The sequence below is a fragment of the Erpetoichthys calabaricus genome, chromosome 13, assembly GCF_900747795.2.
Source record: "Erpetoichthys calabaricus chromosome 13, fErpCal1.3, whole genome shotgun sequence".
Taxonomy (NCBI): Eukaryota; Metazoa; Chordata; class Cladistia; order Polypteriformes; family Polypteridae; genus Erpetoichthys; species Erpetoichthys calabaricus.
Genome location: NC_041406.2, coordinates 111,742,372 through 111,770,041, shown reverse-complemented (window position 1 = coordinate 111,770,041; position 27,670 = coordinate 111,742,372). Strand labels below are relative to the sequence as shown.

Here is a 27,670-nt window from a genome sequence, read left to right as displayed (position 1 = left end):
TGGATGGAATGGAGAAGACCTCAGACCCTAGAGAGGCTTGTTCAGGTTTGTTGTCACACTTTAGTAGACATAATGTATATTGAAGGAAGCAAAAAAAGGACTTGATGCTCAGTCTTACATGAAATAACTTTAAAGTGCACAGCAGTTTACACGAAGAAACAGATAGCAGGTGTGTCTGATCAACAGTTGATATAAAGTAAATCTATTAACATCATCTGTCCATGGTTGTAACCCACATGTTTAAATGCCTTCTTCCAGATGCTTTTAGATGGTTTCCCCTTTCTCTCTCTCACCCGTTTTGTAGTAGTTTATTGTGACACCCTTTTCATTTTGGTTAGATGTTTAATAGATGTCACCTTAAGGATGCAGCATGTCTTTTTCTTCATGCTGAAGCCCAGTCTCCCTATTTGTTCAAACAGTCTGCTTGTTAACTGTGCTTGAATTTATGTCTCCTGCAAAACATTCACATAAAGCACCATTTTCATTTGACTCTTCAGTTTGTTCACATATTTTATTGACGCTGCCACCTGATTGCATCTTTTATTACCTCAACATGATTTAATTTTTTCTTGAAAGTGGCTTCATGTGCCCAAATATCCTTTGTCAGATTCCTCCATTCTGTTAAGCCTAATCTCACTACCACCCTGGTTAAACTCCTCATTGGCCTCAACACACAATTGCATTTCTTCCCCAAAGTGTCATATTTGGTTGCAGTTAGGATTAATGCTCATAGACAGACTTATTTGTGGTTGATGCTCTAGCTAATTGCGCTTCTGCTTGTTGAGCTCATATGTTTAGGATTCTCCTTTCTGCTGTCTCTATTGTTATGTTTCTTCTTTGTTTATGCTAGATCATTCTAATGCCTCTCGAGAGATTTATTTCAGTTCAGCAGACATTCATGTCTCTGGTGACTCTTCCTATGCAGTCAGTAGATGGATTGGGAGAGCATAGGGGGTCATGAGGTCATTGAAAAGGGTTGTGTGGCGCTCCCAATATCTTTGCAAAAGGACAAAGGTCCAAGTCTTTAGAGTCCTGGTGCTCCCTGTTTTGCTATACCGTTGTGAGACATGGACGCTGTCCAGTGACTTGAGATGAAGACTGAATTCCTTTGGTACTAAGTCTCTTCTGAGAATCTTTGAGTACTGTTTGACTTTGTGTCGAATGAGTGGTTGCAGACTGAGTGCCAAATGGGGCACATTACCTGCATTGTGACAGAGCGTCAGCTATGGCCATGTGGCTCAATCCCTTGAAGGTGATCCAGCTCGCAGGATCCTTATTGTTGTTGACCCGAGCGGCTGGACTAGGCCAAGGGGACGCCTACGTAACACCAGGCTACAACAGATAGACATTTCCCAGAGGGTGGGATTGGACCGCATGTCTGCCTGGGAGGTTGCCAACTGGGATCCCAGCTGTTTCGTTTTTTAAGTACATCCTTACATTTATCACTACCTCAGATACCATAATTAGAATCAGGTGCACCAGGTCAGGGGCAAATGATTAGAACATCATTAGAGAGGATCTTATCTTATTTAAACCTCAGACATTTGGTTTGTTGTGCACCTTGTTGTTGATGTGTGTTATCCCTATGCCTAGATTGAAAGAGCTCTCTGAGGCTTTCAGAAGGGAGGTTATAAATGCCTTTCAGTCTGGGAAGGGTTTAAAAGATCTCCAAACAATTAGGAATATTACATTCTATTGTCCAGAAAATCATCTACAAGTGGAGATTTTAAAGAACTTCCAACTTGTCCAGGCCAGGCTACCCCAGCAAGTTCTGCCCACAAGTCAAATACAAGATGATGAAAGAAGTCTCTAAAAAACCAAGAATTTAATCATAGAACCTACAGGTAGCTCGTCACTGATGATGTCAAACTGCATGTATCTATCATTAGAAAGAGGCTGCACAAACTAGTTGTACATGGGAGGTGAGCCAGGAGTAAACATTTGTTGTTCAGAAAAAAACATCAGGGCAAGACTGAAGATTGCACATAAACACCTGGGCAAAAACTAGGACTTCTGGGACAACGTGCTCTGGCTAGACGAGGCAAAGACGGAGTTATTTGGCCACAGTACCAGAAGCAAAAACCAAGGACATCAGTTGACCAGAATAACCTGATACTAACTGTAAAGAATGGTGGTGGAAATGTTATGATTTGGGTCTGCTTTGCTGGCTTGGGCCCAGCTCACCATCATAGAATCCGCACCTTCATTGTAAAGGAGGGTGCTTGAGGATAACGTGAGGCTAATCTGTCAGAAGACCGAAGTTCAACCAAAAGTGAACCTTGCAACAAGACAGTGACTCCTAACATACCAGTAAATCTATCAAGGAATTTCCTGAAAAGAAAATAATGAAGGGTTCCTAAATGGCGAAGCCAAAGTTTGGATCTGAATCGAATCAAGATGCTGTGGAGGGATTTGAACTGAGCTGTGCACAAGAGGCACCCCTCAATCTTTGCACATCTGAAATAATTCTGCATGAAGGAATGTGGAAAACATTTTTCTAGTCGATGTCAGAGACTTGTAGACAGTTATGGGAAATGCCTACTTGAGGTGGCAACATTATTTATTAAAGCCAAGGGTGGACTTGCTTTTTCCAAAGATACAAATGGCATATTTCTTCATTTTTTGTTGAATAATTATTGCAAATTAAAATGTTCATTTTTTCCCCCCATCATCTTTGTCTAAGGATAATGTTTAAATAATAACCAAGTCTTCCATTTGTTAAAAAAGAAAAACAGTTTAGGGCTGTGTAGAATCATTTTTTCTCACTGGTGACCCTAAAGGTTCAAACTTATTTTTGCAGGTGGTTCTACATTTATGACCTTTTCTTCTCTTAAACGATTGTACTTACTCATTTGTGCACTCATGGAGGTTTATATAATTAAATTCAACTGTTCATCTACTTATAATGCCCAAATGTTATACAGTAATTACAAATATAGTAAAACTAAAATTAAACTAAAACACAACATATAGGGCAGCACGGTGGTAGCAGTGCTGCCTCGCATTAAGGAGACCCGGGTTCATTTCCCGGGTCCTCCCTGCGTGGAGTTTGCATGTTCTCCCCGTGTCTGCATGGGCTTCCTCCCACAGTCCAAAGACATGCAGGTTAGATGCATTGACGATTCTAATTTGTCCTTGGTGTGTGTGTGTACTGCGGTGGGTTGGCACCCTGCCCGGGATTGGCTCCTGCCTTGCGTGCTGGGATTGGCTCCAGCAGACCCCTTGACCCTGTGTTCAGATTCAGCGGGTTGGAAAATGGATGGATGGACACAACATATAATGTTTAAATGTAAAAAGAAAAACAAAACTTACAATTCTAAGTGTTCAAGTCTTGTCACTGTTCTGTTTACAAGCATTATTTAATTGTAAACTGGGATTAGTAATATGATGATTCATGCACCTAGTGGTTTATATGTTACTACTAGATGAGCAGTACTATTCGGATTTCCTTTATCCTATACTAAACACTTACAGTATCTCACAAAAGTGATGTACACCGCTCACATTTTTGTAAATATTTTATCTTTTCATGGGACAACACTGAAGATATGACACTTTGATACAATGTAAAGCAGTCAGTGTACAGCTTGTATAACAGTGTAAATTTGCTGTCCCCTCAAAATAACTCAACACACAGCCATTAATGTCTAAACCGCTGGCAACAAAAGTGAGTACACCCCTAAGTGAAAAATGTCCAAATTGTGCCCAATTAGCCATTTTCCCTCCCCGCTGTCATGTGACTCGTTAGTGTTACAAGGTCTCAGGTGTGAATGGGGAGCAGGTGTGTTAAATTTGGTGTTATTGCTCTCACACTCTCTCATACTGGTCACTGGAAATTCAACATGGCACCTCATGGCAAAGAACTCTGAGGATCTGAAAAAAAAGAATTGTTGCTCTACATAAAGATGGCCTAGGCTATAAGAAGATTGCCAACACCATGAAACTGAGCTGCAGCACGGTGGCCAAGACCATACAGCAGTTTAACAGGACAGGTTCCACTCAGAACAGGCCTTGCCATGGTCAACCAAAGAAGTTGAGTGCACGTGCTCAGTGTCATATCCAGAGGTTGTCTGTTGAAAATAGACGTATGAGTGCTGCCAGCATTGCTGCAGAGGTTGAAGGGGTGGGGAGTCAGCCTATTATCAAATTGATCTGCGTGGCTGTCGTCCCAGAAGGAAGCCTCTTCTAAAGATGATGCACAAGAAAGCCCACAAACAGTTTGCTGAAAACAAGCAGACTAAGGACATGGATTTCTGGAACCATGTCCTGTGGTCTGATGAGAACAAGATAAACTTATTTGGTTCAGATGGTGTCAAGCGTGAGTGGCAGCAACCAGGTGAGGAGTATAAAGACAAGTGTGTCTTACCTACAGTCAAGCATGGTTGGGGGAGTGTCATGGTTTGGGGCTCATGAGTGCTGCCGGCACTGGGGAGCTACAGTTCACTGAGGGAACCATGAATACCAACATGTACTGTGACATACTGAAGCAGAGCATGATCCCCTCCCTTTGGAAACTGGGCCGCAGGGCAGTATTCCAGCATGATAATGACCCCAAACACACCTCCAAGACGACCACTGCCTTGCTAAAGAAAATGAGAGTAAAGGTGCTGGACAGGCCAAGCATGTCTCCAGACCTAAACCCTATTGAGCATCTGTGGGGTATCCTCAAACAGAAGGTGGAGGAGCGCAAGATCTCTAACATCCACCAGCTCCGTGATGTCATCATGAAAGAGTGGAAGAGGATTCCAGTGGCAACCTGTGAAGCTCTAGTGAACTCCATGCCCAAGAGAGTTAAGGCAGTGCTGGAAAATAATGGTGACCACACAAAATATTGACACTTTTGGGCACAATTTGGACATTTTTCGCTTAGGGGTGTACTCACTTTTGTTGCTAGCGGTTTAGACATTAATGGCCGCGAGTTATTTTGAGGGGACAGCAAATTTACACTGTTATACAAGCTGTACACAGACTACTTTACATTGTATCAAAGTGTCATATCTTCAGTGTTGTCCCATGAAAAGATATAATAAAATATTTACAAAAATGTGAGGGGTGTACTCATTTTTGTGAGATACTTTATTTATTAAGGAATTATTATTATTAATTTTCTATAATTTTAATATTTTCTATATGTTGTTGTGGAGTCATTCTACCTTTGACTGGTGGTGTCTCTATAGTTGATCACTTTGGGAAACTTGTACCTGCGTGTGTTAGTTCTATATGAGATGCACTTGTACCAAGTTGTACTGTGACGTAGTTTACTGTTTGGTTTAGGGCCTGCTTAAGCTGTAGCTCACATGGTCATATGCTTTCTCTTTACTGCCACCATCCACATTCCTTGTCCTTGGTGTCCCCTAGCAGCCTGAGCTTCACTATTGCGCCTTGATGTGATCACATTTCTGCTTCTTGGTGCCTCCATTTTGATATTCGCCCTTGCTATGATTTGTTCACATATTTTCCTTGTTAAAACCATGCTGTTTGGTTCCACTTCTTGTCTTCATTGTCCCTGTATGGTCACAAAGCTTATCTGCTAACACTCCCACACACTGGACCCCAATATAACAGAGTTTATTTTTTTCTTTAAGTTCTCATTCTGATTTTCACTTCTCAATTAGTTTGTTCACAGGTCTACAAAAACAGCAAGTCAAACAATGAAAGTGCTATAAATAAAATTAAAGCAGTCTTCACAGGGAACACACGAACAGCAGCTCAATTGTTTGTCAGAACACTGCACCCAACAATGAGGTTTTCGTTACTTCCACCATTTCCTGTGCTACTTTAGCACCTCTGACTAAATGAGTTTCCTGTATCTTGTCCACTCAGGCCATAGCGCATTGTACAGTTTTGCAAGTGGTTGCTCCAAAGAGCTAAAGAAAATAAGTTTGTGTATTGCTTCTATGCAACATCTACAACTTCTATCCATTTCACAAACCAAACACAGTGCTCAATGCCTTTATGTAAGAACTTTGAAGGAGATTGCATAAAATAATTAAACAAATTAATCAACTGTAAGAGGCTTACTGGGGTATCTGGTTTGAACAGTTTTCAACTCGAGTAAATTAAAAATGACTTTTTAATAAATGCAATTAACACCTGATTTATCTGATTGCATTAAAGTTCACAGTAAACATAATTTATTAACATAAAAAGTAAAACAAACATCTATACAACAATAAAACACAAAGGCCAAAGAAAGCTAAGATGTCGTAGGGGTTGCTACTCAGGTTTAGAAAAGACTTTTGGCCAGCTATTAGAGGAAAAATGCGAAATGACTTTGCTCTTTCAACCAAAGCCAAGACAAAAGGTGAACTACCTCCACCTCCCAGACATGCACATGAAAGAAGTAATTTCTATGGATAAAGAACAAGATATGAATTGGTATTCTTCCTTCACTAAGGTCAGCATATTAAGAGTGCTGGCACCTTACCATTCAGGCAAAGATCTCAGGTAGCCTGCTACCCATGTCTAAACCTGAAATATGTGTGTTTGGTCAATCAAGTCCAAATGTGAAGCAGAGCTCAGCTCAGGTCCTGATGTTGCACATCCAGTATCCATCCTCAGGTTGAGGTCAAAGTCAACAGTTGCTTTCTTGTCATACCAACATCCCAGGAGAATCGATGCCACCAAGTCAGGCAGAGATTGGATGGTCCACTGCCCTAATGAAGAACTTACTTTGATGGGAAACCACATTAACTGAGTCCATTCTCAAACTGTGTGCCAATGACTTTCGGTCCAGCTTGTTTAGGCGCTGAGAACAGAGTCGTAGATCTTGAATCGATGAGGACAGAGAGTCCAATGAGATGCCGGACCATGGTCCAGACACTTGGCACCCTGACACAAAAGCATGATATCAGTTAAAAATAATCAGTAACAATAAACTCTAAAGTATACAGTGGGCTTGCACCAAATGTTTTACATTGTTTTAGTTATTGCAACTCCTTAAAAAGTTTATACTGTTTTATACCTATGATAGTTTCCCTTCTCTTAAAAACTTTCAAATCATAAAATCAAGAAAAACTCAAGTCCACTTCAGTTTAGTAACATCTTTGATTCGTCATTTAAGAGGAACTAAAGGTTTCACAGTAAACGAGATTAGCTTATTTGCTAAGACCACAAACATTTAAACAGACTACAGAAAATGCAACAGCAAAAATAAACAATTATTTACTAAGTAAGATTTACCCTACAGGTATGCCCTATATAATCAGAATTTTAATTTCAGTTACCCCATCTTTAATAGGTATTTAATTAAGAGTGTGAAGGGGACTTTATGTTGGCCTATTATAACATCCAAAGAGGAGAATTGTGGGGTAATGGACAGTGACTCTGCCTCACAGAGATTGGCTGTTTTCAGTGAGAAGTGTGTGTACTCTTCTGGTGTCTTCATGTACTGTACATGGTCAGATGACCAGGAGAAAGTACATCATTTTCCATGAAGAGTGCTCTTCACTGGACTGCTGTTCTTTCCAAGAGTAGTTCTCAACTTGGTAATTGCTGGTCAGTCCAGATAATTAACAAATTCTGAAAATGGATGGATAATATTATAAAAGGTCAGGAGCATGCACTGATACATCACATTTCTGCACCCACCACATGACAAACCAACTCAGGATCCCACATTAGAACCCGAGTGCAGCCATGCAATGGGTGACACCTCAGCACCACACTAGTTCAGATGGAATGGAGCAGTGTGAGGTTTTTTGATGGTGGCTGGAGTGCCAATTCTGCCACCAACCCCCAGGTTTTTGGGCTGGATGCAGATTAACATCATAGCCAGGATGGAGCAATTGCAGGTTAAGGGCCTTGCTCAATGGCCCAATGAAGTAGAGTCACTTTTGGCGTTTTACGGCATTAGTGTATTAGAAAAAAATTTTTTTTTTTTCTTAAGTGCCTTCAAAAGTATGATTGAAAACAAATGTAATTTATGTATATAATGCTTTTCAGTATGAAATGGGGAAACTTAATCTCAGTATATTTTTAGGATATTTTGAACAGAAAATTGGAAGATGACCTCTGAAAACAACTTCCTAAAATAATGTTCTGTCTTTTAAATTGGACTTGTCCTCTAACAGACACCGGGTTTGAGTTTCGCTTGTGGCACATGGGGGGTGGTGGTGGGGGGGGAGGATTCCCCTAATGTAACAATGAACTTTTTTTAAAGTCTTGGGAGAGAATTTCAGCATATGGATCCATAAAGAATGATATAATCACCATGAACTATCTTATTTATTTTATCATGTGTTTATAGTAAAGAAAATCACTGATTCTGTTCAGTAACTGAAAAATACATACTAACTGAAATTAATGCTAAAACATAAACAAAATCAAATATGATATCATTACCTAATGAGTTAGCAAATGCCAACATTAATCTGCATATTTTCAATTACACAAACTCTTAAGTATCTTTGGTAACAATATACCTTTCAAATTAGCTGTGCTTTCATCAATTGATAGAGAACACATAGCTGGTTAGTAACACTTAAGAAGAGAAATATTGTAATATTAAATAAATGACACACATAATAATTCAAATTTCACAACCTCTCCCTTCCTTTTTTTAACATTTGTCTCAACTTTATGGCTACCTTTGTAAAATTAAAACTTGTCCATTGAAGATTATCCATTATATCATTATTCCTGTAAAACTGCCTTTGTTCTGTTACCAGCATGCCACATACAGTTAGATACATTGAGTTTTTAAAAATTGTCCCAATGAAATAGGTTTGTAAGTGTGCCCTGAAATTAAATGACCCGTCATCTAGGGATTAGCCTGGTCTTAGATTTTCTTTCTTTATTGCTCCGTCTGCAATTCTAAAAACAGTCAGCTGCAAGAAAACTAATACAATGCTAGACTCAGGAAGATTGGTTTAATTCCAAGTATAGTGGTGTCAGTTTTACAGAAACTACCCCAGATTGTTTTTGCAATACAGAAGCCAATTTACTCAGGGAAAGTATCAGTATAGCAGCGGGTCTGCATTCTCATCAACATCTGCGGTCACAAGCTTTAAGTAGTGATCAGATAAATGAAACAACAAGATGCTGCAGAGATCACTGTCTGTGCACATGTGAAAAGCTAAGAAACAGAGGTGGATCAGATAAAGCAGTTTTAGAAGAACAAACAGAGATATCTTGAAACTTCACTGTGTAGCCAAAATCTCGAAATGACTTCTTGTAAAAGTTTCTGAATTAGTCTTTTGTCTATTGAAAGACACTGTAAACTGATCAGAAAAATATACTGAGATATATAAATTTTCAGATACATATATATTTTAGTTTTTTATGAATGTTAATGGCAGAGGTTTTAAAATACATTAAGAAAGACATTTAATCCATTCATATTATCCAGAATAGGGTTATGGAGGGCGGCACGGTGGCGCAGTGGGTAGCGCTGCTGCCTCGCAGTTAGGAGACCTGGGGACCCGGGTTCGCTTCCCAGGTCCTCCCTGCGTGGAGTTTGCATGTTCTCCCCGTGTCTGCGTGGGTTTCCTCCGGGAGCTCCGGTTTCCTCCCACAGTCCAAAGACATGCCGGTTAGGTGGATTGGCGATTCTAAATTGGCCCTAGTGTGTGCTTGGTGTGTGGGTGTGTTTGTGTGTGTCCTGTGGTGGGTTGGCACCCTGCCCAGGATTGTTTCCTGCCTTGTGCCCTGTGTTGGCTGGGATTGGCTCCTGCAGACCCCCGTGACCCTGTGTTCGGACTCAGCGGGTTGGACAATGGATGGATGGATGGGGTTATGGAGGCCAGAAGCCAAAATTATTTTCTAGCATGTTAATTTCACTCCACTCCACCCACCCAAGCACCAATTTTCTAAAAGCATTTATTTAATACAGGATCACAGGGAACTACGGCCTGTTCTGGAAGCATCAACCAGATCTGGATAGGAAGCCACAATCACTAACACGACATTCAATAAAAGACAGCAATTTACTCAACACATAAATACTGGGATTTCAATAGATCACCAAATGCAGACAATAATTTTAATGCTCATCTAACAGAAGTTGTTAGAAGTAATCACAGACTGTTTTAAGCACAGTATGTTAAAGGACCAATGTGACGTAAAGCCCGTCTGGATCTAGTATTTTATAATAATCAGGACAGAATTGAGGGTGTAGAGGTGATTGAACCACTGGGGTAAAGTGATCATAATATAATATAGTGCTCAGTGTTTTGGAAGAGTGTGGATGCTAAGACTAAAACAGTTCAGTTTAACTTTGGTAGAGCAAATTTTGAGCAGATGCAGCAAAGTCTAAGGAGGACAGACTGGGATAAGCTTTTCTTCTGTACTTAATTTTGATTTTTACCTGTAAGGTCAAGTGACTGCAAGACTGAATGACCATCTCTAAGGAATGTCAGTAGTAACTCCATACCAGTGGCTGTAACTGAAGGATTGGCAGAGAGATCTAGAGACACGAGAGAATGGCACAGTGGAAGAGACCTGTTGATAAAATCCAAAACACAGTGAGGTTAAAAAAAAACAAACAAAAAAACTCTAAGATGACAAGGATCACCAACTGAAAAATCCTCTGCCACTGTAAGCTAGTTGACTTTCAATTTCATTGATATTAGCTTATTATGGTCACTGAGCTGTCAAACAAATATTTGCTGTAAAATTTGTAATGCAAGTTGTAATACATGTTTTAAATAAATAAAACATTAGAAATTAGCAGCTTTTACAAAATAAATATAGGAAAAGATTATATAATTTTTTAAAATAGTTCTAATTAATGTAACATTCTCAAACCCACTTAATCCAAATCAGTCTTATTGGATTGATTTGAGCCTATCCTGGAACCATTGAGTACAAGGCAGGAAAAAGCCCTGGACAAGATGCAAGTCCACTGCAGCACCTACTAATGCCCACACAGTGGGGCTAATTTGGATCTGTCAGTTAATCTAACCTATATATATATATACGTCCGAGGTTCGATTCCCGAGAGGGAGTGCAGCGGAGTGTGTACGCCTGATGAGCCCAGAATGAGGGCAAAACACGTGTCGCGTACTCTTTGCATTTATTTGACAGTAAAACTATTTCAACCATTCTATGATCTGCTCTTCACAAATTGAGGGCACCGTGGCAGATGTTAGCAGATTGCTGGCCAACCACAAGCGTTACCTGGTAGGTAACCACCCATACAATCAGATTGTGACACAGACTTCGAATGCCGTGAATATATATATATATATATATATATATATATATATATATATATATACACACACACACACACACACATACAGGTGCTGGTCGTAAAATTAGAATATCATGACAAAGTTGATTTATTTCAGTAATTCCATTCAAAAAGTGAAACTTGTATATTAGATTCATTCGTTACACACAGATTGATGTTTAATCAAATGTTTATTTTTTAATGTTGATGATTATAACTGACAACTAATGAAAGTCCCAAATTCAGTATCTCAGAAAATTAGAATATTGTGAAAAGGTTCAATATTGAAGACACCTGGTGCTACACTCTAATCAGCTAATTAACTCAAAACACCTGCAAAAGCCTTTAAATGGTCTCTCAGTCTAGTTCTGTAGGCTACACAATCATGGGGAAGACTGCTGACTTGACAGTTGTCCAAAAGACGACCATTGACACCTTGCACAAGGAGGGCAAGACGCAAAAGGTCATTGCTAAAGAGGCTGGCTGTTCACAGAGCTCTGTGTCCAAGCACATTAATAGAGAGGCGAAGGGAAGGACAAGATGTGGTAGAAAAAAAAGTGTACAAGCAATAGGGATAACCACACCCTGGAGAGGATTGTGAAACAAAACCATTCAAAAATGTGGGGGAGATTCACAAAGAGGACTGCAGCTGGAGTCAGTGCTTCAAGATCCACCACACACAGACGTATGCAAGACATGGGTTTCAGCTGGCGCATTCCTTGTGTCAAGCCACTCTTGAACAAGAGACACACACACACACACATTTCTAAGGGTTTCATATACTATCCACACACACTGGGCCAATTCACCTAACCTTCAAGTCTTTAGGGGTATGGGAGGAAATTGGATTGTCCTGAGGAAATCCCACACAGAAATATGGAGAATAAACAAACTGCAAACAGACAACAACCACACATGGAATTTGAACATTGGGTTAGTAATGCAGCAGCGCTAACCACCATTCCACTGTTCATTCAATATTGTGCCCTGAAAAAGCAACTGCAGAATAGTTGTGTGTGCTTAACAAAAAACAAAGAGTGGATCCCAAATATGGTACAATTTATTATTTATTGAGTAGATTTTAAATATTAAAAAAGAAAACTAAAATGAGCTTTCTGGTTCATTTGATTTGTCAGAAGTAGGTACAGATTAAATTTGTTTCAGCCAAAACCATAACTTTTTTTCAGCTTTGTGCAGACATACAGGTAAACTGAAAGGATTTAGTGTAAAAACCAATATATGTGTATGATTATTTCTGTACAATATTCTTATGAGGGAAAGATGGTATGAAAAAATGAAAAACAATGAGACTGGACCCTGGATCCAAGTTTGAGAAAGAATGACTAAGTTTACATTTACAAAGAGAAAAAAGTTAAATTCATGTTCAAAACAACCACATATACTATACATTTAAAATTAATCATCTTTTCACTATTTTCTTAATGTTGTACACAATAGTATGAGTGAATGCTACTCTTGGATCCCTGGTACTGTATCTGAACACACACACACAATGTTACAATATGAAAGTACTAAAACATCACTTACAAACTACCTGAAATTAGTGTAGTTTTAAGCATTGATTACTTTACTGAATATTATGAATGCTGGGGAAAGAACTGAACCACGTGGACCAAAATAAGTGCGTTGTAGGCTGTCATTTCAACAGGCCCATTATAAAAAGCAGACAGTCTAGAGCACAATGTGTACTTATTTTCCAAAGCAATACTCAATAAAACATATGACTAATTTCTAGAGTTTAACAGTCAGTTGACACCTAAGAAGTGGGTGTTACGTGAGAAGCACAACTTCTTCAGAATGCAGTGTTAAATTATACATTTCCTGTATTGTTTGTGGCCACCCAACTTTACAGAAGACTAGGCAGAGAAAAGTTAATAGGTTTTTTGTGTCAATATTGTCACATGTACACAGTATAGTGGAAATTTTGCTTGCACATGCTAATCAACAAACAAAAAATGCATGCCTAATATATTAAGTTCACCAGCAGTCCTTGTCCATCCTCATTCCTTTTGGTCAGCTCTCTGAAGTCTTCACATTGCCTGTTGAATGGCAACATGCGTGCACCTACTAAAGCAACCATCTTTTTTACACAAAATGTTAAGTTCTGTGCCTGACAAGAAACCCAACCTGCAGTAAATGCATGTGATCAAGGCAGATAGGTATATTTATGGATGGTGTGCTAGGCTGAAATAGAAACAGAAAAATAGATTTGTGAAATTTCACTATCACAGAGTGTGATTATGCACATGAATAGGCCTTGAAATGGACTGGTATCTCCTCCAGGTCTTGTTCCTATTCCTCGTCAATTCTGTTGGAAATGCTTGTGGTCCCCTGCAACCTTGAACTAGATTATGGGGGCTTGAGGAAGTTACGAGAGGTTTATTTTATAATGTAGTATGTTACCTTGCCCTTATGAATATCTGAAATAATACCTTATATACCACTAGTAGGCTTGCCTGGGAATTTGTGATGTAAAAATGTAAATGTAAATACTAGATGTATGTAAATACTATAAAAACAAGAAATGCTATCATTTGGCAGCACACTGCTATGAAAATTAGAAGATGCACAATTCGTTCTGGCTGATATAGTATAAACATAAAACAGAAACATTTTTTTCTTCCAACAGTGATCACAGGTTTTATACACAAAAAAAGAACAAACGAATGGCTAGTAAGCATGGCTGAAAGAAAGAGAAATTTATATAAAAAGTAGTAGTGGAATGTCCATTATCATTACTGACCTGACAAGTGTGCAAATGTCTGAGTCCGACAGTCCATTCCCAGCCAGGTTCAGGTGGGTCAAGGAGCAGCCTTCCTATAAAATAGGATTCAGAGTCAGAGTTCTGGCATGTGGCACTGCCACTTATTGGTGTCTTCCTTGAGAAAACCTTATTTTTTCTTTTGGTGGAGCAGAAAACACAATGGAAATGCAATCAGCAGAAATTAGACTACCATAAGGGATTAACAGGTTCATGAAGAGTGGCTAAAAGAAAGCCAATATCAATGATTGAGCCATTGGTTCTTTGATTTACTCATTTTCTAACCTGTTTAACAAGTTCACTATAGCATGGAGCTAGTGTTAATCATGGTGGTACTGAGCAAAAGTAGTGTACCAATGTAACACAAGGCCTAACATAATACGGCAGTCGTCAGTTAAGCATGAAAAAATGTTGGGTTCATGGACAGAAAAACCTTACAGACGTGGGCAGGATGTGCACAGTCTACACCGCTGGTAACTGGGCTGTGTATAAGAACTAAACTGTGGCACTTTGAAGCAACAGAAGCACTAAACACTGTCTCAACATGAAGTTCGTGTTATTTGAAAGGCTATTTTCATAATGTGAATTAATAATCAATTAACATTTTAATAAGCTCTATCAAAGTTAAGACTGGTTTGGGTCAGACTGGCTGTATAAGTCAAATTTTACCTGCATTTCCAAACCAAACACAGGAACAGTAGACACAGTTTTACCACACAGGTCATTTGTGTAGACTTTCCTGTTGCAATTTTCCTGATTTTCTTTTTATGAAAACTACAATGCTCCAAAACAAATCAAGGCCTTGAATCTATTCTGTGACAGAGAAGGTGTCAGCCAAAAGGTTCATTGTGTTTTACCTTACAGAATCTGTATACTGCAGTCTAGAGCAGGGGTGTGCAAAGTCATTCCTGGAGGGCCGCAGTGGCTGCAGATTTTTGTTCCAACCCAATTGCTTAATAAGAAGCACTAATTGCTCTAGAAACACTTCTGCCTCATATTAGTTATTTCCCTCGTTAAGATTTTGAACCCTTATTGCTTATTTAAGTCTTAAACAGCTGCATTCTTGGTTTTTAATTGCTCCTTATTAGCAATAAGATGCAAATGAAAAAAGAAACCAGCAGTTATCCATTTTGCTTGTTACCCTTTACGCCTGTGTGTATTTATCAGGCACTATTTGGTTTAATTAAATACTTGGAAGGAAAGAGAAGAGAAAAAAGTGAAGGATTGAGAATTACCCATCCGATTTACACTTCAAAATATTTGGATGATATCTTTAGAATGGAAAAAAAAATCTAGGATTTGAGAATGACTTGACATAGCAGAGTTAAAGCACTAACAAGCCATGAAATGTAATTATTGGCAAGGATTGTTTTTTAATTAAACAACTGGGTTGGAACAAAAACCCGCGGCCACTGCGGCCCTCCAGGAATGACTTTGCACACCCCTGGTCTAGAGTGTGGCGCAGTGGTAGTGCTGCTGCTTTGCAGTAAGGAGATTGTGGGTTCGCTTCCCGGGTTCTCCCTATGTGGAAAGCGCTTTGAGTAGTGAGAAAAGCGCTATATAAATGTAAAGAATTATTATTATTATTAGTACCTCTCATGTTAATTTTATATAAATGCTAGGGGGCTCTGCCCCATGCTCGCTTCGCTTGCCCACCTCCGGGTTTGGTTTACTGGATATACAATTTAAAGGTATTGTTATTTTCATGGGAATTGTTACATATGCGCTATTTTCACTTTTACTTTAAAACGGGTGTGGTTAAATCTCTTTCTCGCAGGACGTATAATGCTGCTCGCGTTTAGAAGGGGGGGGGGGGGGGCTGAACACATGCTAAGGAGAAGCGGTTGGATCATCTGCTGGCTTGTTGCTGCTGCTGCTGGCACGCTGCGTGTTCTGCTTGTCATGCTGCACGTCGATCATTTAAAAGCCTGTACAGCAACGGTCCTTTTGCCACTTCGCGTGTCTGCCACTTGCATTGTGAATCTGGGGCTTAATGCACACTAAGGAGAAGCGGTCGGATCATCTGCTGGCTTGCTGCGTGTTCTGCTTGTCATTGTTTTAAGAGCTGGGAGCAAATGATGTCTGTCTGCCAAAAGCATTCCAACAACTGCTTGGTTAGATGTCCGGGAACTTGTTTTAAATGTTGTCTCACTACCTTGTCTGGTGTGACGTTAAAGTGTGTGTCTCTCTTGGGACGTCAAATTGTCTTCTGAGAAGATCACGTTTCGTTTCCCTCACAAGATTTTGTTTTATTTATAATAGAGAGATATCCACATACAAATCTATGTTGTCAGTTAAATGAAAATATAAAATTGACCCAACATCCTATATATCTCGTCTTACAGCTGCTACTCACAGCATAGGCTCACCTACGAATGGATGAATAATCTGCAAAAGCTCTCCATGGTCTCTTCTATTTGCGAGTATCTAGCTATTTTATTTATTAGCCAGTGAGTTTGTTCATGGTATTGCAATAACTTTGTACTGGTTTTCCTTCAAATATTAAACTGTCATTCTTATACTGTAGGTATGATATTGTTTGTGTGACTTGCCTTCACATTTGTCTTGGTGTACTTAATTTTGTAGCTCATTCTTGATAAAAAAAAAAAAAAAAATAATAATAATTTGCTAACAAACAATGTGAATGTCTCATAATTTTCACAATGAGCTTACATCCAAGGTTATTATAGTTTTGCCTTTTTATATTAGTTTTTATTTCTATATTCTTTCTGACCTTACTTGGAAATTCAGTTTAGTTTTAGTTTTCCTTCATCATGTATTTTTAGTTTTAGTTTAGTTTTTATTTCACAAAGACATTTCTATTTTATTTTTATATATATTAGTTTCAGTTTTAGTTTTAGTAATTATGGCATGGAGCTCCTGCGGAGTTAGCTTTGTGTCACAATCAGACAGAACTGTACACTTAACAGATTTGGATACGAGTTTAATGTTAGTGGAAGCTTATTACACTACATGGTTTACTATCTGGTTTTGTTTTTGTCTGATAAAAACAACCATAATCAAAACTAGACACTGAATATGAACAATTTTACACAATTTTATAATTTTTTAAATATTTTCTCATGAAAATCACAGGGGCTTAGGAAGAACAGGGCTCTTAGACTTGAATCAGTGTGTAGACCCCACCTAGTTGTATTGAGGGAAACAAAGAACAACAAGCATGTAGTGTCAAGGTTAGGGGCACTGAGTCTTGAATAGACCATCATAAAGGTAAACCCATAACGAGCAGAGCAAGAGCAGGTAATAGGAATACGGACAGGCATAAAACAACAGAGACAGCGTCTGAAATTAAGAACAACATATACATTATCTAAACCTGTTTATCCAGAGTAGGATTGCAGGAAATCTGCAGCCAACCACAGCAGGTTTGAATGCAAGGCAGGAAAAATCCCTGGTATGCAATATGCATGATAAGGCTGATGTTAAGAACAAAAAGAAAAAGAATATGATATTTCAACTATCTGTTTTGAGAAAGAGTGAGAAAAAAACATTGAAAAAAGGGTGACAAATATTTTAAAATATAATTCTGCTAATGTATTCCTTTCACAATATCAGGTATTTTGAGTTGTGAATATGAAAAAAGATAAATTAATAAATATGGGATAAAAACAAAAACCCATTAATATGTTTAGTTTTTCATCATTGTCAGACTCTCTACCTTTGTTTGTATCACTTCATTGTTAATCTCTTTTTAAAGCAAAAGTGATTGGTCAGCAACAATATGCTGATCTTGTATGATGACCTAGTCAGTCTCTCAATCAGTGCTGTTTTATTTTCAAAAACCGGGAGTGCCCTCCCCTCGACTTTCTTGTATACTCAAATATGGGGATGGATATTTGAGGAGTAAACCGCAAGACAATGATTATATATTTATACTATGTACATTAAGGAACCATCAACAACAAATCAAATTAATAATATATTGAACAATTATTATTATAAAAGTAAAGTTGAATAAATCAGACTCTGCAGCTGTATAAATAAAAAAAAAAAAAAAAAAAATCGAGTATGTGTTCAGGTAAAGTACCACTTCCGGTTGATGGATTTGGCCCAAAAGTTAATACAGATCCATAATTGTGGTGTAACAACCACATGCTGAATTTCATCCATCTATCTAGTTGCGTTTTTGAGTTATCGTGTTTACACACAAACAGACACACACACACACAATTAAAAAAAAAAATAAAACAGTATTGTTGGACACTGATTAATCTAACACGTCAAGATTCATCAAAAATATCGAGGTCGAATTTTTTCATGATTACTACAGTATACTTTCTCTATACTTCGTATATGAGAAAGTAAAAATGATTTCTCCTGTGCGAAGTGGCAGGTAAATTGCCGTCAACAAAAAGCAGACACCTGAGAAATAAACTGAAACATTACTCACTCGTGATTTTTCTGTCCATATGGTAAACATTTTGTTGACCAGCAAATTCTGATTTCAGCCGTTTGAATTACATCTTGATATACAACAAGCACAAAGAAAGGCGGCACGCAAATTGCTTTCTATTTCTCACGCTTTACACACCTGCACTCAGCTTGCTTTATCACCACAAATGCTGTGTGAACAGCTGCCCTCCGTCACCAACCGTCGCTCACTGGATGAATATATACAGTGGTGTGAAAAACTATTTGCCCCCTTCCTGATTTCTTATTCTTTTGCATGTTTGTCACACAAAATGTTTCTGATCATCAAACACATTTAACCATTAGTCAAATATAACACAAGTAAACACAAAATGCAGTTTGTAAATGGTGGTTTTTATTATTTAGGGAGAAAAAAAAATCCAAACCTACATGGCCCTGTGTGAAAAAGTAATTGCCCCCTGAACCTAATAACTGGTTGGGCCACCCTTAGCAGCAATAACTGCAATCAAGCGTTTGCAATAACTTGCAATGAGTCTATTACAGCGCTCTGGAGGAATTTTGGCCCACTCATCTTTGCAAAATTGTTGTAATTCAGCTTTATTTGAGGGTTTTCTAGCATGAACCACCTTTTTAAGGTCATGCCATAGCATCTCAATTGGATTCAGGTCAGGACTTTGACTAGGCCACTCCAAAGTCTTCATTTTGTTTTTCTTCAGCCATTCAGAGGTGGATTTGCTGGTGTGTTTTGGGTCATTGTCCTGTTGCAGCACCCAAGATCGCTTCAGCTTGAGTTGACGAACAGATGGCCAGACATTCTCCTTCAGGATTTTTTGGTAGACAGTAGAATTCATGGTTCCATCTATCACAGCAAGCCTTCCAGGTCCTGAAGCAGCAAAACAACCCCAGACCATCACACTACCACCACCATATTTTACTGTTGGTATGATGTTCTTTTTCTGAAATGCTGTGTTCCTTTTACGCCACATGTAACGGGACATTTGCCTTCCAAAAAGTTCAACTTTTGTCTCATCAGTCCACAAGGTATTTTCCCAAAAGTCTTGGCAATCATTGAGATGTTTCTCAGCAAAATTGAGACGAGCCCTAATGTTCTTTTTGCTTAACAGTGGTTTGCGTCTTGGAAATCTGCCATGCAGGCCGTTTTTGCCCAGTCTCTTTCTTATGGTGGAGTCGTGAACACTGACCTTAATTGAGGCAAGTGAGGCCTGCAGTTCTTTAGACGTTGTCCTGGGGTCTTTTGTGACCTCTCGGATGAGGCGTCTCTGCGCTCTTGGGGTCATTTTGGTCGGCCGGCCACTCCTGGGAAGGTTCACCACTGTTCCATGTTTTTGCCATTTGTGGATAATGGCTCTCACTGTGGTTCGCTGGAGTCCCAAAGCTTTAGAAATGGCTTTGTAACCTTTACCAGACTGATAGATCTCAATTACTTCTGTTCTCATTTGTTCCTGAATTTCTTTGGATCTTGGCATGATGTCTAGCTTTTGAGGTGCTTTTGGTCTACTTCTCTGTGTCAGGCAGCTCCTATTTAAGTGATTTCTTGATTGAAACAGGTGTGGCAGTAATCAGGCCTGGGGGTGGCTACGGAAATTGAACTCAGGTGTGATACACCACAGTTAGGTTATTTTTTAACAAGGGGGCAATTACTTTTTCACACAGGGCCATGTAGGTTTGGATTTTTTTTCTCCCTAAATAATAAAAACAATCATTTAAAAACTGCATTTTGTGTTTACTTGTGTTATATTTGACTAATGGTTAAATGTGTTTGATGATCAGAAACATTTTGTGTGACAAACATGAAAAAGAATAAGAAATCAGGAAGGGGGCAAATAGTTTTTCACACCACTGTATGTGGGCGGTTCGTGGTGGATGACTTTCTGTTTTAGAGAAAACTTACAAGGGTTAAAGACTAACGGCAAGAATATTCATTCAAAAACGAAAACTAAAAATATTATAGTAAATTATTATTTTATTTCAGTTAGTTTTTCCAGCTACTTTAATAGTTTCGTTTAGTTTTAGTTTTTCCATTTCGGTTTTGTTAATTATTTTATTTCAGTTTACGAAAATGTTTTTGTAATAAAAGTTTCAGTTTTGATTTTAGTTTTCATTAACTATAATAACCTTGCTTACATCATTTATTAAAGTTAGAGTTTTATCTTATCTTTAAAAAACAAAAAACAAGTAAGGGATATTACAATTAGTTAAGACTTCAAGCTGTATTACAAAGAATGAAAGAGAACAGACTAATTATCCTTGCAACAATGCCACCATACATATATTGATAATATAGCATGCAAGGGCCGTTAACATGATCAAACACACAAGTTTGCGGTTGGTATGGATTCAAATGTAGGACTACATCTCCCAGAGACATACATACACATACTTACATACATACAAACATACATACACAGAATGGTGACTCATATTATATTAAAATAAAGAAGAATATGAATTCACAGATGTCAAAATTTGCTTAGAAAGAAACACTACTGGATGAAAAGTAGAAATAATAGTTTGTTGAACGTTTCCAGCCATAAGTAGTCTGACCCATCATGAGTGTGCTAAATGGCAATAAATACATGACAAGGCATATATAATTACACAATGAGTGTCAGCAGTTAAAAAGAAGCACACCCCTGCTCTATTCAAATTGAGTACAAGGAAGAGACGTTTCTATAATAATTCCGTCATTATGTTGTGGGTTACACGTTGAAATGTAAAATAAACATGTTAAATAAACTACTTGCAAACTGCCATTCATGTTTTGAAACTTCTTTCATGAAATAAAAGAACACAGTGTGGCTGTTTGCCTTCAACTTGGCAGTCTCTCTATAGAGGTCATGAAGTAGCTAGACAGAGTGGTGCCCACCACTTCTGAAATCAAGGCCTAAGACGAGCACAGCATACTCTGGTTAGAAATGCTGCATTGGAGGCAGTCAATGGGCTTGGCTCAACGTGATATGCCGGATCAGGGGTTAACGGGAAGAACTAATGCCTTTTCTCTTTCCTCTTCAAATCCTCCAAACAGAAGCCTGCTTAACTCCACCTCAACTTCCAGAACCCATCCTATCACTGACCTCACTTCCGGTCCCAACCCCCTGGACACACCCCTTCTTCCTTTGCAGCTATAAAAGCAGCCACTTTTCCTTCTTTAGCCAGTCCCGCTACTCATCATCACTGATATATAGTGATTTTGCTGGGTTTTTTTCTGCTAGTAAATTAATATGCACTGTGGAATCCCAAACCTTTTTTTCGTGTTTCTCTTGTTTCTCTATATATGGTAAGGTTGCATCTGATAATTCCTGCTGTGTGTGTTTCTGGACACTGTTACATTGCATTTTTCCTAGAGACATGGGGAGTGTCACATTTAGCTCAGCTTTAGAAAGTTCCATCACTTGCTTAGTGATCTCCATGTAACCCCTATAATTAACACAGAAACGGTGACCTATAGGCGACATCGCATTACCTGTGACAAGTAGGATGAGAGCAGATCTATAACTGCTTGCCCCTCAGGTTCCTTGCATGTTCCACTTAGCTGCAGATGCGTCACAGAATGCTTAGGTAACATTTTCAGTAGCAGTCCAATACCTGTAGAGCCCAATCTGTTGTTGGACAAACAGATTGACTTCAGGTGTTCACTCCCTTAAAACAGAAGACAGCAAAACATTTGTTTTCAAAAGCAAGTACTGCTTAACTGTTGTTGCTGATCATAAGATAATGGGTCTGAAGTGCAGGTAACAACATGGCCTGGTGGGTAATGAGGAAAAACTAAGGTCACAAGTTCAAATCTTAACCCTCTCTAGCACTGATTAACTACATTAATACCATTTCATAACTGACAAAATCAAGACCATTGCTGGTATATTATTTTCATCCAACCACGCAAACATTTTCAAACCTCAGGTCAGGTTGGGGAGCATGCACTGGTACAGCACAATGCCACACCAACCACACAACAAAACAGCTCGAGATCCTGGTTGGCAACCCCCAAAGACAGACACACAGTTCAACCCCACTTTCCGGAAATGACCCTCTATTTGCCACAGCCAGGTGTTACGTGGGCATCCCCTTGGTCTGGTCCATCCACTTGAGTCCTCAACAATGAAGATCCTGCAAGCCGGATCACCTTCAGGGAATTGCGCCACATGGCCGCAGTGCTGTAACTGAAGCTTCCTCACAATGTAGGTAATGTTCCTCATCCAGGACCCCATGAGCAACTGCTCATTGGACACAAAGACAAACAAGCGGTACCAAAGAGACAGTACCGAAGGAGTCCAGTCTTGGTCTCAGGCCACTGGATAGCATCCATGTCTCATAACCATATAGCAAAACAGGAAGCACCAGGACTCTAGATTTAGATCTTTGTCCTTTTGCAAAGATATCGGGAGCACCATACACCCCTTTCCAGTGACATCATGCTCTTCCAGTCCATCTACTGACTTCATAGAAACAGTCACCAGACACATGAATGTCGCTACCAAGGTAAGTAAACCTCTTCACAAGGCTGACACTCCCTTCGCAGACAGACACACTGCCGATGGCTGTGCTCAAGAGGTCAAATTCAAACCTGCTTAACACTAGAATTACCAGAGCCTACAAAAAAACACGTAGATCCAGCCCACCTTAAATCGCTTTTTAAAACCGTTCACAGCTCTCCGCCAGCGTCTTTTGTCATCTAAATGTACTGATAAAGACATGCTGCAAGCAGCCGGCTATTCCATCCCCCCACCAAATCAGAACGTACACGAACTTCTCACAGCTCATGCCTTGATTGATTATCTGGGAGTGAAGTGGGGTTTTAGAGTGGAAATAATAAATCGTTATTTGGAACACATGCATTTCATGTGTGTTGCATCTCTACAGTAATCGGTGTAAACACATTTTTAAAACAGAAACGTTTATTATATTCTAGTAGCAAATGACAAAATGTTAGCATAAACTATATAATGTATGAAGCCTGAAGTCCAAATATCAAAAAAACACTTTCACAAAAGGTACAAAATAAAGCCGCCGCCAAAAAAAGCCGCCTTAGTGTGCGACATTGACACTCATTTACTATGACTGCCGCCGTGGCGCAACAGTATCAGTTGTTGACTAGGAATCAGAAAGTCACCAGTTCAATCCTGCATGATTTCATTTTGAGAAGTGTTCTTATTTTTTACTATTTTAGAATAAAAAGATACATTTGATTTCAGTCTGTAATAGCTGGTGTAATTTATGATATTTGTAAAGGTTAGCTTTGTTTATTTTTTTTTTAATTCACTTTTCATTGTCTCAGTCGCGTTCAGGATCCTTTCCTACCACCAACCCCCACCCCCCCCATCCATCTGACACTGCTGTTTTCACATAAAGACGCGCTATAGCTCTGCAGTGTATCACGATACATACGACCACGTGTTTTTTTTCCCATAATCTTGCCAGTCCCCACATGTTGCTGTATGCTGTTTCTTTTGTACTCCAGGACATGCAGAGGAAAGCATAGTAAAGAGTAGTAACTTCAGCGCTATATGCAATCATCAGACACTCCCCATCTGATACTGCTGTTTTCACATAAAGACGCGCTATAGCTCTGCAGTGTACTTATGACTGCATTGTCGTACCAATGCTTGCGAACTGAAGTGTCTGCATGCACTTTTCGTGGCATTACACGTGTATTTTTTGAGCATGCCCATGTCGCTCAAACACAGGAATATGTTGATGTAAAAGTATAACAAAACAAGTGCACTTTTATTCAAGACTATAACCGAAGAAAAGGGAAAGCAAGTTACAGTAGGCGGTTGATATGACAGCTTGTGTGGTGCAATGCTAAGAACGGCTGATTTCCATTCCGTGCTATATAACTGTTAACTGTTAACATTTGAATCTGATGATTGCATATAGCGCTGTCTTATTCAGTGTGCGCAAGAACATGCAGGTGGCCAGTTGCTGCTTGCTACAATGCACATTTTAAAAAAAGAAAGAGACAAATATATGTGACGTTTTGAAGAAATCACTTTATGACGCGAATAGTACCAATCAGAAAACATCGTCGAAGTAATTCAATATTATTTGAAAACGAACAGCGTCAGATCTGGTGTGAAGTTATACTGGCGCTGTTTGAGTCAGATCAGAAACTGAATAAGCTGAACAAGCTCCTGTTCTGACTAAGTAAAAAGCATGAATTAATCAACAGAATAACCGCGATCAACATTTCAAACTTAACGATTTATAGTGCATACCAATTTATAAATTTTATGTCTGTTTGAGGAAAAAAAAAAAAAAAAAACTTTCTCCAAAGCTGGGAATTGAACTTGGGTCTCTGTAGCACGGCAGGGCTGCTGTGCTCCAAGACAGCAAACCTTAGCGTTAAGCCACGGAAGGTGTCGTATCATCCTTGAACTTTTTGTGAAAGTGTTTATTTGATGTTTGGACTTCAGGCTTCGCACATTCTATAGTTTATGCCTACATTTTGTAACAGTTATTACTAAAATATGAAAAAGTTTCTGTTTTAACAATGTGTTTACAAAGATTACTGTAGAAACGGAACACACATGAAATTCGTGTGTTCCAAATAACAACCTATTATTTCCACTGTAAAACTCCAGCAGTTCAGTCACTCCCAGATAATCAAATAAGTCATGAGCTGGGAAAACTTAGTGAACGTTCTGCGATGGTGGGGGATGGAATAGCCGGCTACTTGCTGCTCGTCTTAATCGGTACATTTAGAAGACAAAAGAGAGGTGAGAACGGTTTTAAGGTGGGCCGGATCTACGAGTTTTTTTAGACTCTGGTAATTCTAGTGTTAACCAAATTAACGCGTGAAGGATAAACATCAACACACGCAAGGTGAGAGCCAGCACATTAAAGTTCACAGTTATGCACATATACAAACACACTCTCTCGGTCTCTCACACACACAAATGGCCAACAAATTCAGAGTAAATCAATTATGTACATATTTAGAAGATAGGAAGAAAACGCACAACTTAAAGTACAACCTATGCGACTATACAGAAACATACACACTGGACATAAACAGTGATCTAGCTGGGAAGCAACTGTCAACCCATTATTAGAAGAAAAATAAAACTGACTGAAAATGTTAATTGGGCATTTATTTATTTTTATGACAGGTTTTATTTAAAGTAATTACCATTTTTTATTTGCATATTAGTTAAGGACTGACAATCCAGCAAACCTCCAAAAATGAATGTTCAGAAAGACAGACAGCAGATTTCATATTTTGTTCAAGTTGATTATATATAAGTATATCCTTTCCCACCTTTAGATTTAAAAGGATGACACATGGATAAGAGTTTTTCCTTCTTTATATGTGTAATATCTTTTACCTGAAAGTGCACCAGCCAGCACTGAATGGTGCTGCTGGAGAAAGCGAGTACTCAGAGAACAGCCTTGTAGTTTCAGAGAGGTGAGCAAAGGGCAGGATGCAACCAGAGATGACAGAGGCTGAGAAATGTTGTCACCCAGAGGATTGAAGCTCAAATTCACTTCTTCCAAATTCTAGAACAGATGCAAGAGACACTAGCAAAAGTCACAAAAGACCAAGCTTATTAAATTAAATTTTATACTGCATGGGCATAAGGATGGCAACACTGTTAACCATCCAACACCACAGTAATTTTCCTGGCTAGAAAGTGACCAGCATGTTAAATTCAGAGGATAAGTATGAATGAAATCCCCGTCTATGAAGCTGTCATTTCATTGCACTACATCACACTTTCGATTCTGAGAGCACTAGGTTGCAAGACAATACAACAAAGCTAAAAGCTGTGCCCTCTTTAAATTAGCAGATTATGAATTTTAAATTTAACAATGGATTAGTCTTTCTAAAGAAAAATACATGATACAATTTTATTGCTCAAACAACATTAAGAATGTCACTTCATTGTAAGAACAGTATTATCTACTCATAGATTAAATTAGAAAAAAAACATGTACAAAAATGGACTAGTATTTCAGTAACCACAACAAACAGTCTGATGCTTACCATCTAGCTTTCACAGGAAATCCTTATTGATAAACATCTGGCTTGGGAACATGTTTGATTTTATACTATGATCATTAACTAGAAAAGATACAGTGAATTCAAGAAATACTCAGAACCCTGCACAATTTTTTTTGTTGTAGATTGAATTTGAAACAGATAAATTTGCCATTTTTACCAATCTACACTCGGTAACTCATAATGTCAAAGTGAAAACATATTTTCAGAAAGGTCTTCAAATTTATTAAAAAATAAAAAAACTGAAATGTCTTATTAATGACCCTTTACTGTAGCACTCCAAATTGTGGTAATGTGTACCCTGTTTGCTTTAATTCTCCTGTGGCAAGCTAAATCAAATTGGGCATTATTTAGAAAGACACACACCTTTGCATATAAGGTCCTACAATTCATACTATATGTCAGGACAAAAACCAAGCCACAGAGTCTGTGGAACTCTCTGCATATGTCCGTGATCAAATTGTGTTGAGGCATACATCAGAGCAATTGTATAAAACTACTTATAAAACTGAGTGTTCCCAGGAGCACAGTGGCCTCCAGAATTGTGAAATGGAAGACATTTGGAGCCACCGGCTGTCTGGCCAAACTAAGCAGAGCAAGAAGGGCCTTGGTTAGGAAGGTGACCAAGAACTCAATGATCACTTAAACAGAGCTTCACAAGTCCACTGCTGAGATGGAAGAACCTGTTAGAAGGATGACCATCTCAGCAGCACTCCGTTAATCAGGCGTTTATGGTAGAGTGGCTAGGAGAAAGACAGTCTTGAGTAAAATTTAGGCATATGACAGTGTAAAGAGCTCAAAAGCATTCTGTCTGAGAAAGACAAGGCACTGCTCATCACCTAACTAATTACCATCCCTACAGTCATGCCACGGTGGTGGTACCATCAGGTTATGGGTTGCTTCTTAGCAGCAGGGACAAGGGAGACCCTTCAGAATTGAGGGAAGCAAGAATGCATCCAAATACAGACATGTCCTTGGAAAAAACCTGCTAACCTGCTTTAGAGTGCATGCAGCTTCAGACTGGGATGACAGTTTAATTTCGGCATAACAACAAATAGAAGCATACAGTCAAGGCAATGACTGAGTGGCTTCAGGACAAATCTGACTGTGCTTCAGTGGCCCAACCAAAACCCAGACTTAAACCCCATAGAATATCTGTGGAGTTTATGATCCTTCCCGTCCAGTCTAATGGAGCTTGAGAGAATCGGGAAGGTAGAATGGGATAAACTACTCAAATTCATGTGTGGAAAGCTTGTAGAAACTTACCCAAGAAGACTTAAAGCTGTAACTGCTGCTAAAGGGG

At 38.9% G+C, this 27,670-nt stretch overlaps 1 protein-coding gene across 1 annotated transcript in view; it reads right to left on the bottom strand.

Annotated features, from left to right (window-relative positions):
• Positions 1-6,055: 6,055 nt before the first annotated feature.
• Positions 6,056-27,670, bottom strand: part of tonsl (tonsoku-like, DNA repair protein) — a 103,112-nt gene continuing 81,497 nt past the window's right edge. The window contains exons 24-28 of the mRNA XM_028817465.2: positions 25,694-25,865; positions 21,832-22,007; positions 13,938-14,011; positions 10,307-10,440; positions 6,056-6,831 (exon numbers count right to left, since the gene is read on the bottom strand). Of these exons, the coding sequence (XP_028673298.2) occupies positions 6,629-6,831; positions 10,307-10,440; positions 13,938-14,011; positions 21,832-22,007; positions 25,694-25,865 (759 nt within the window). The 3' untranslated portion in view covers positions 6,056-6,628. The remainder of the gene's footprint in view (positions 6,832-10,306; positions 10,441-13,937; positions 14,012-21,831; positions 22,008-25,693; positions 25,866-27,670) is intronic.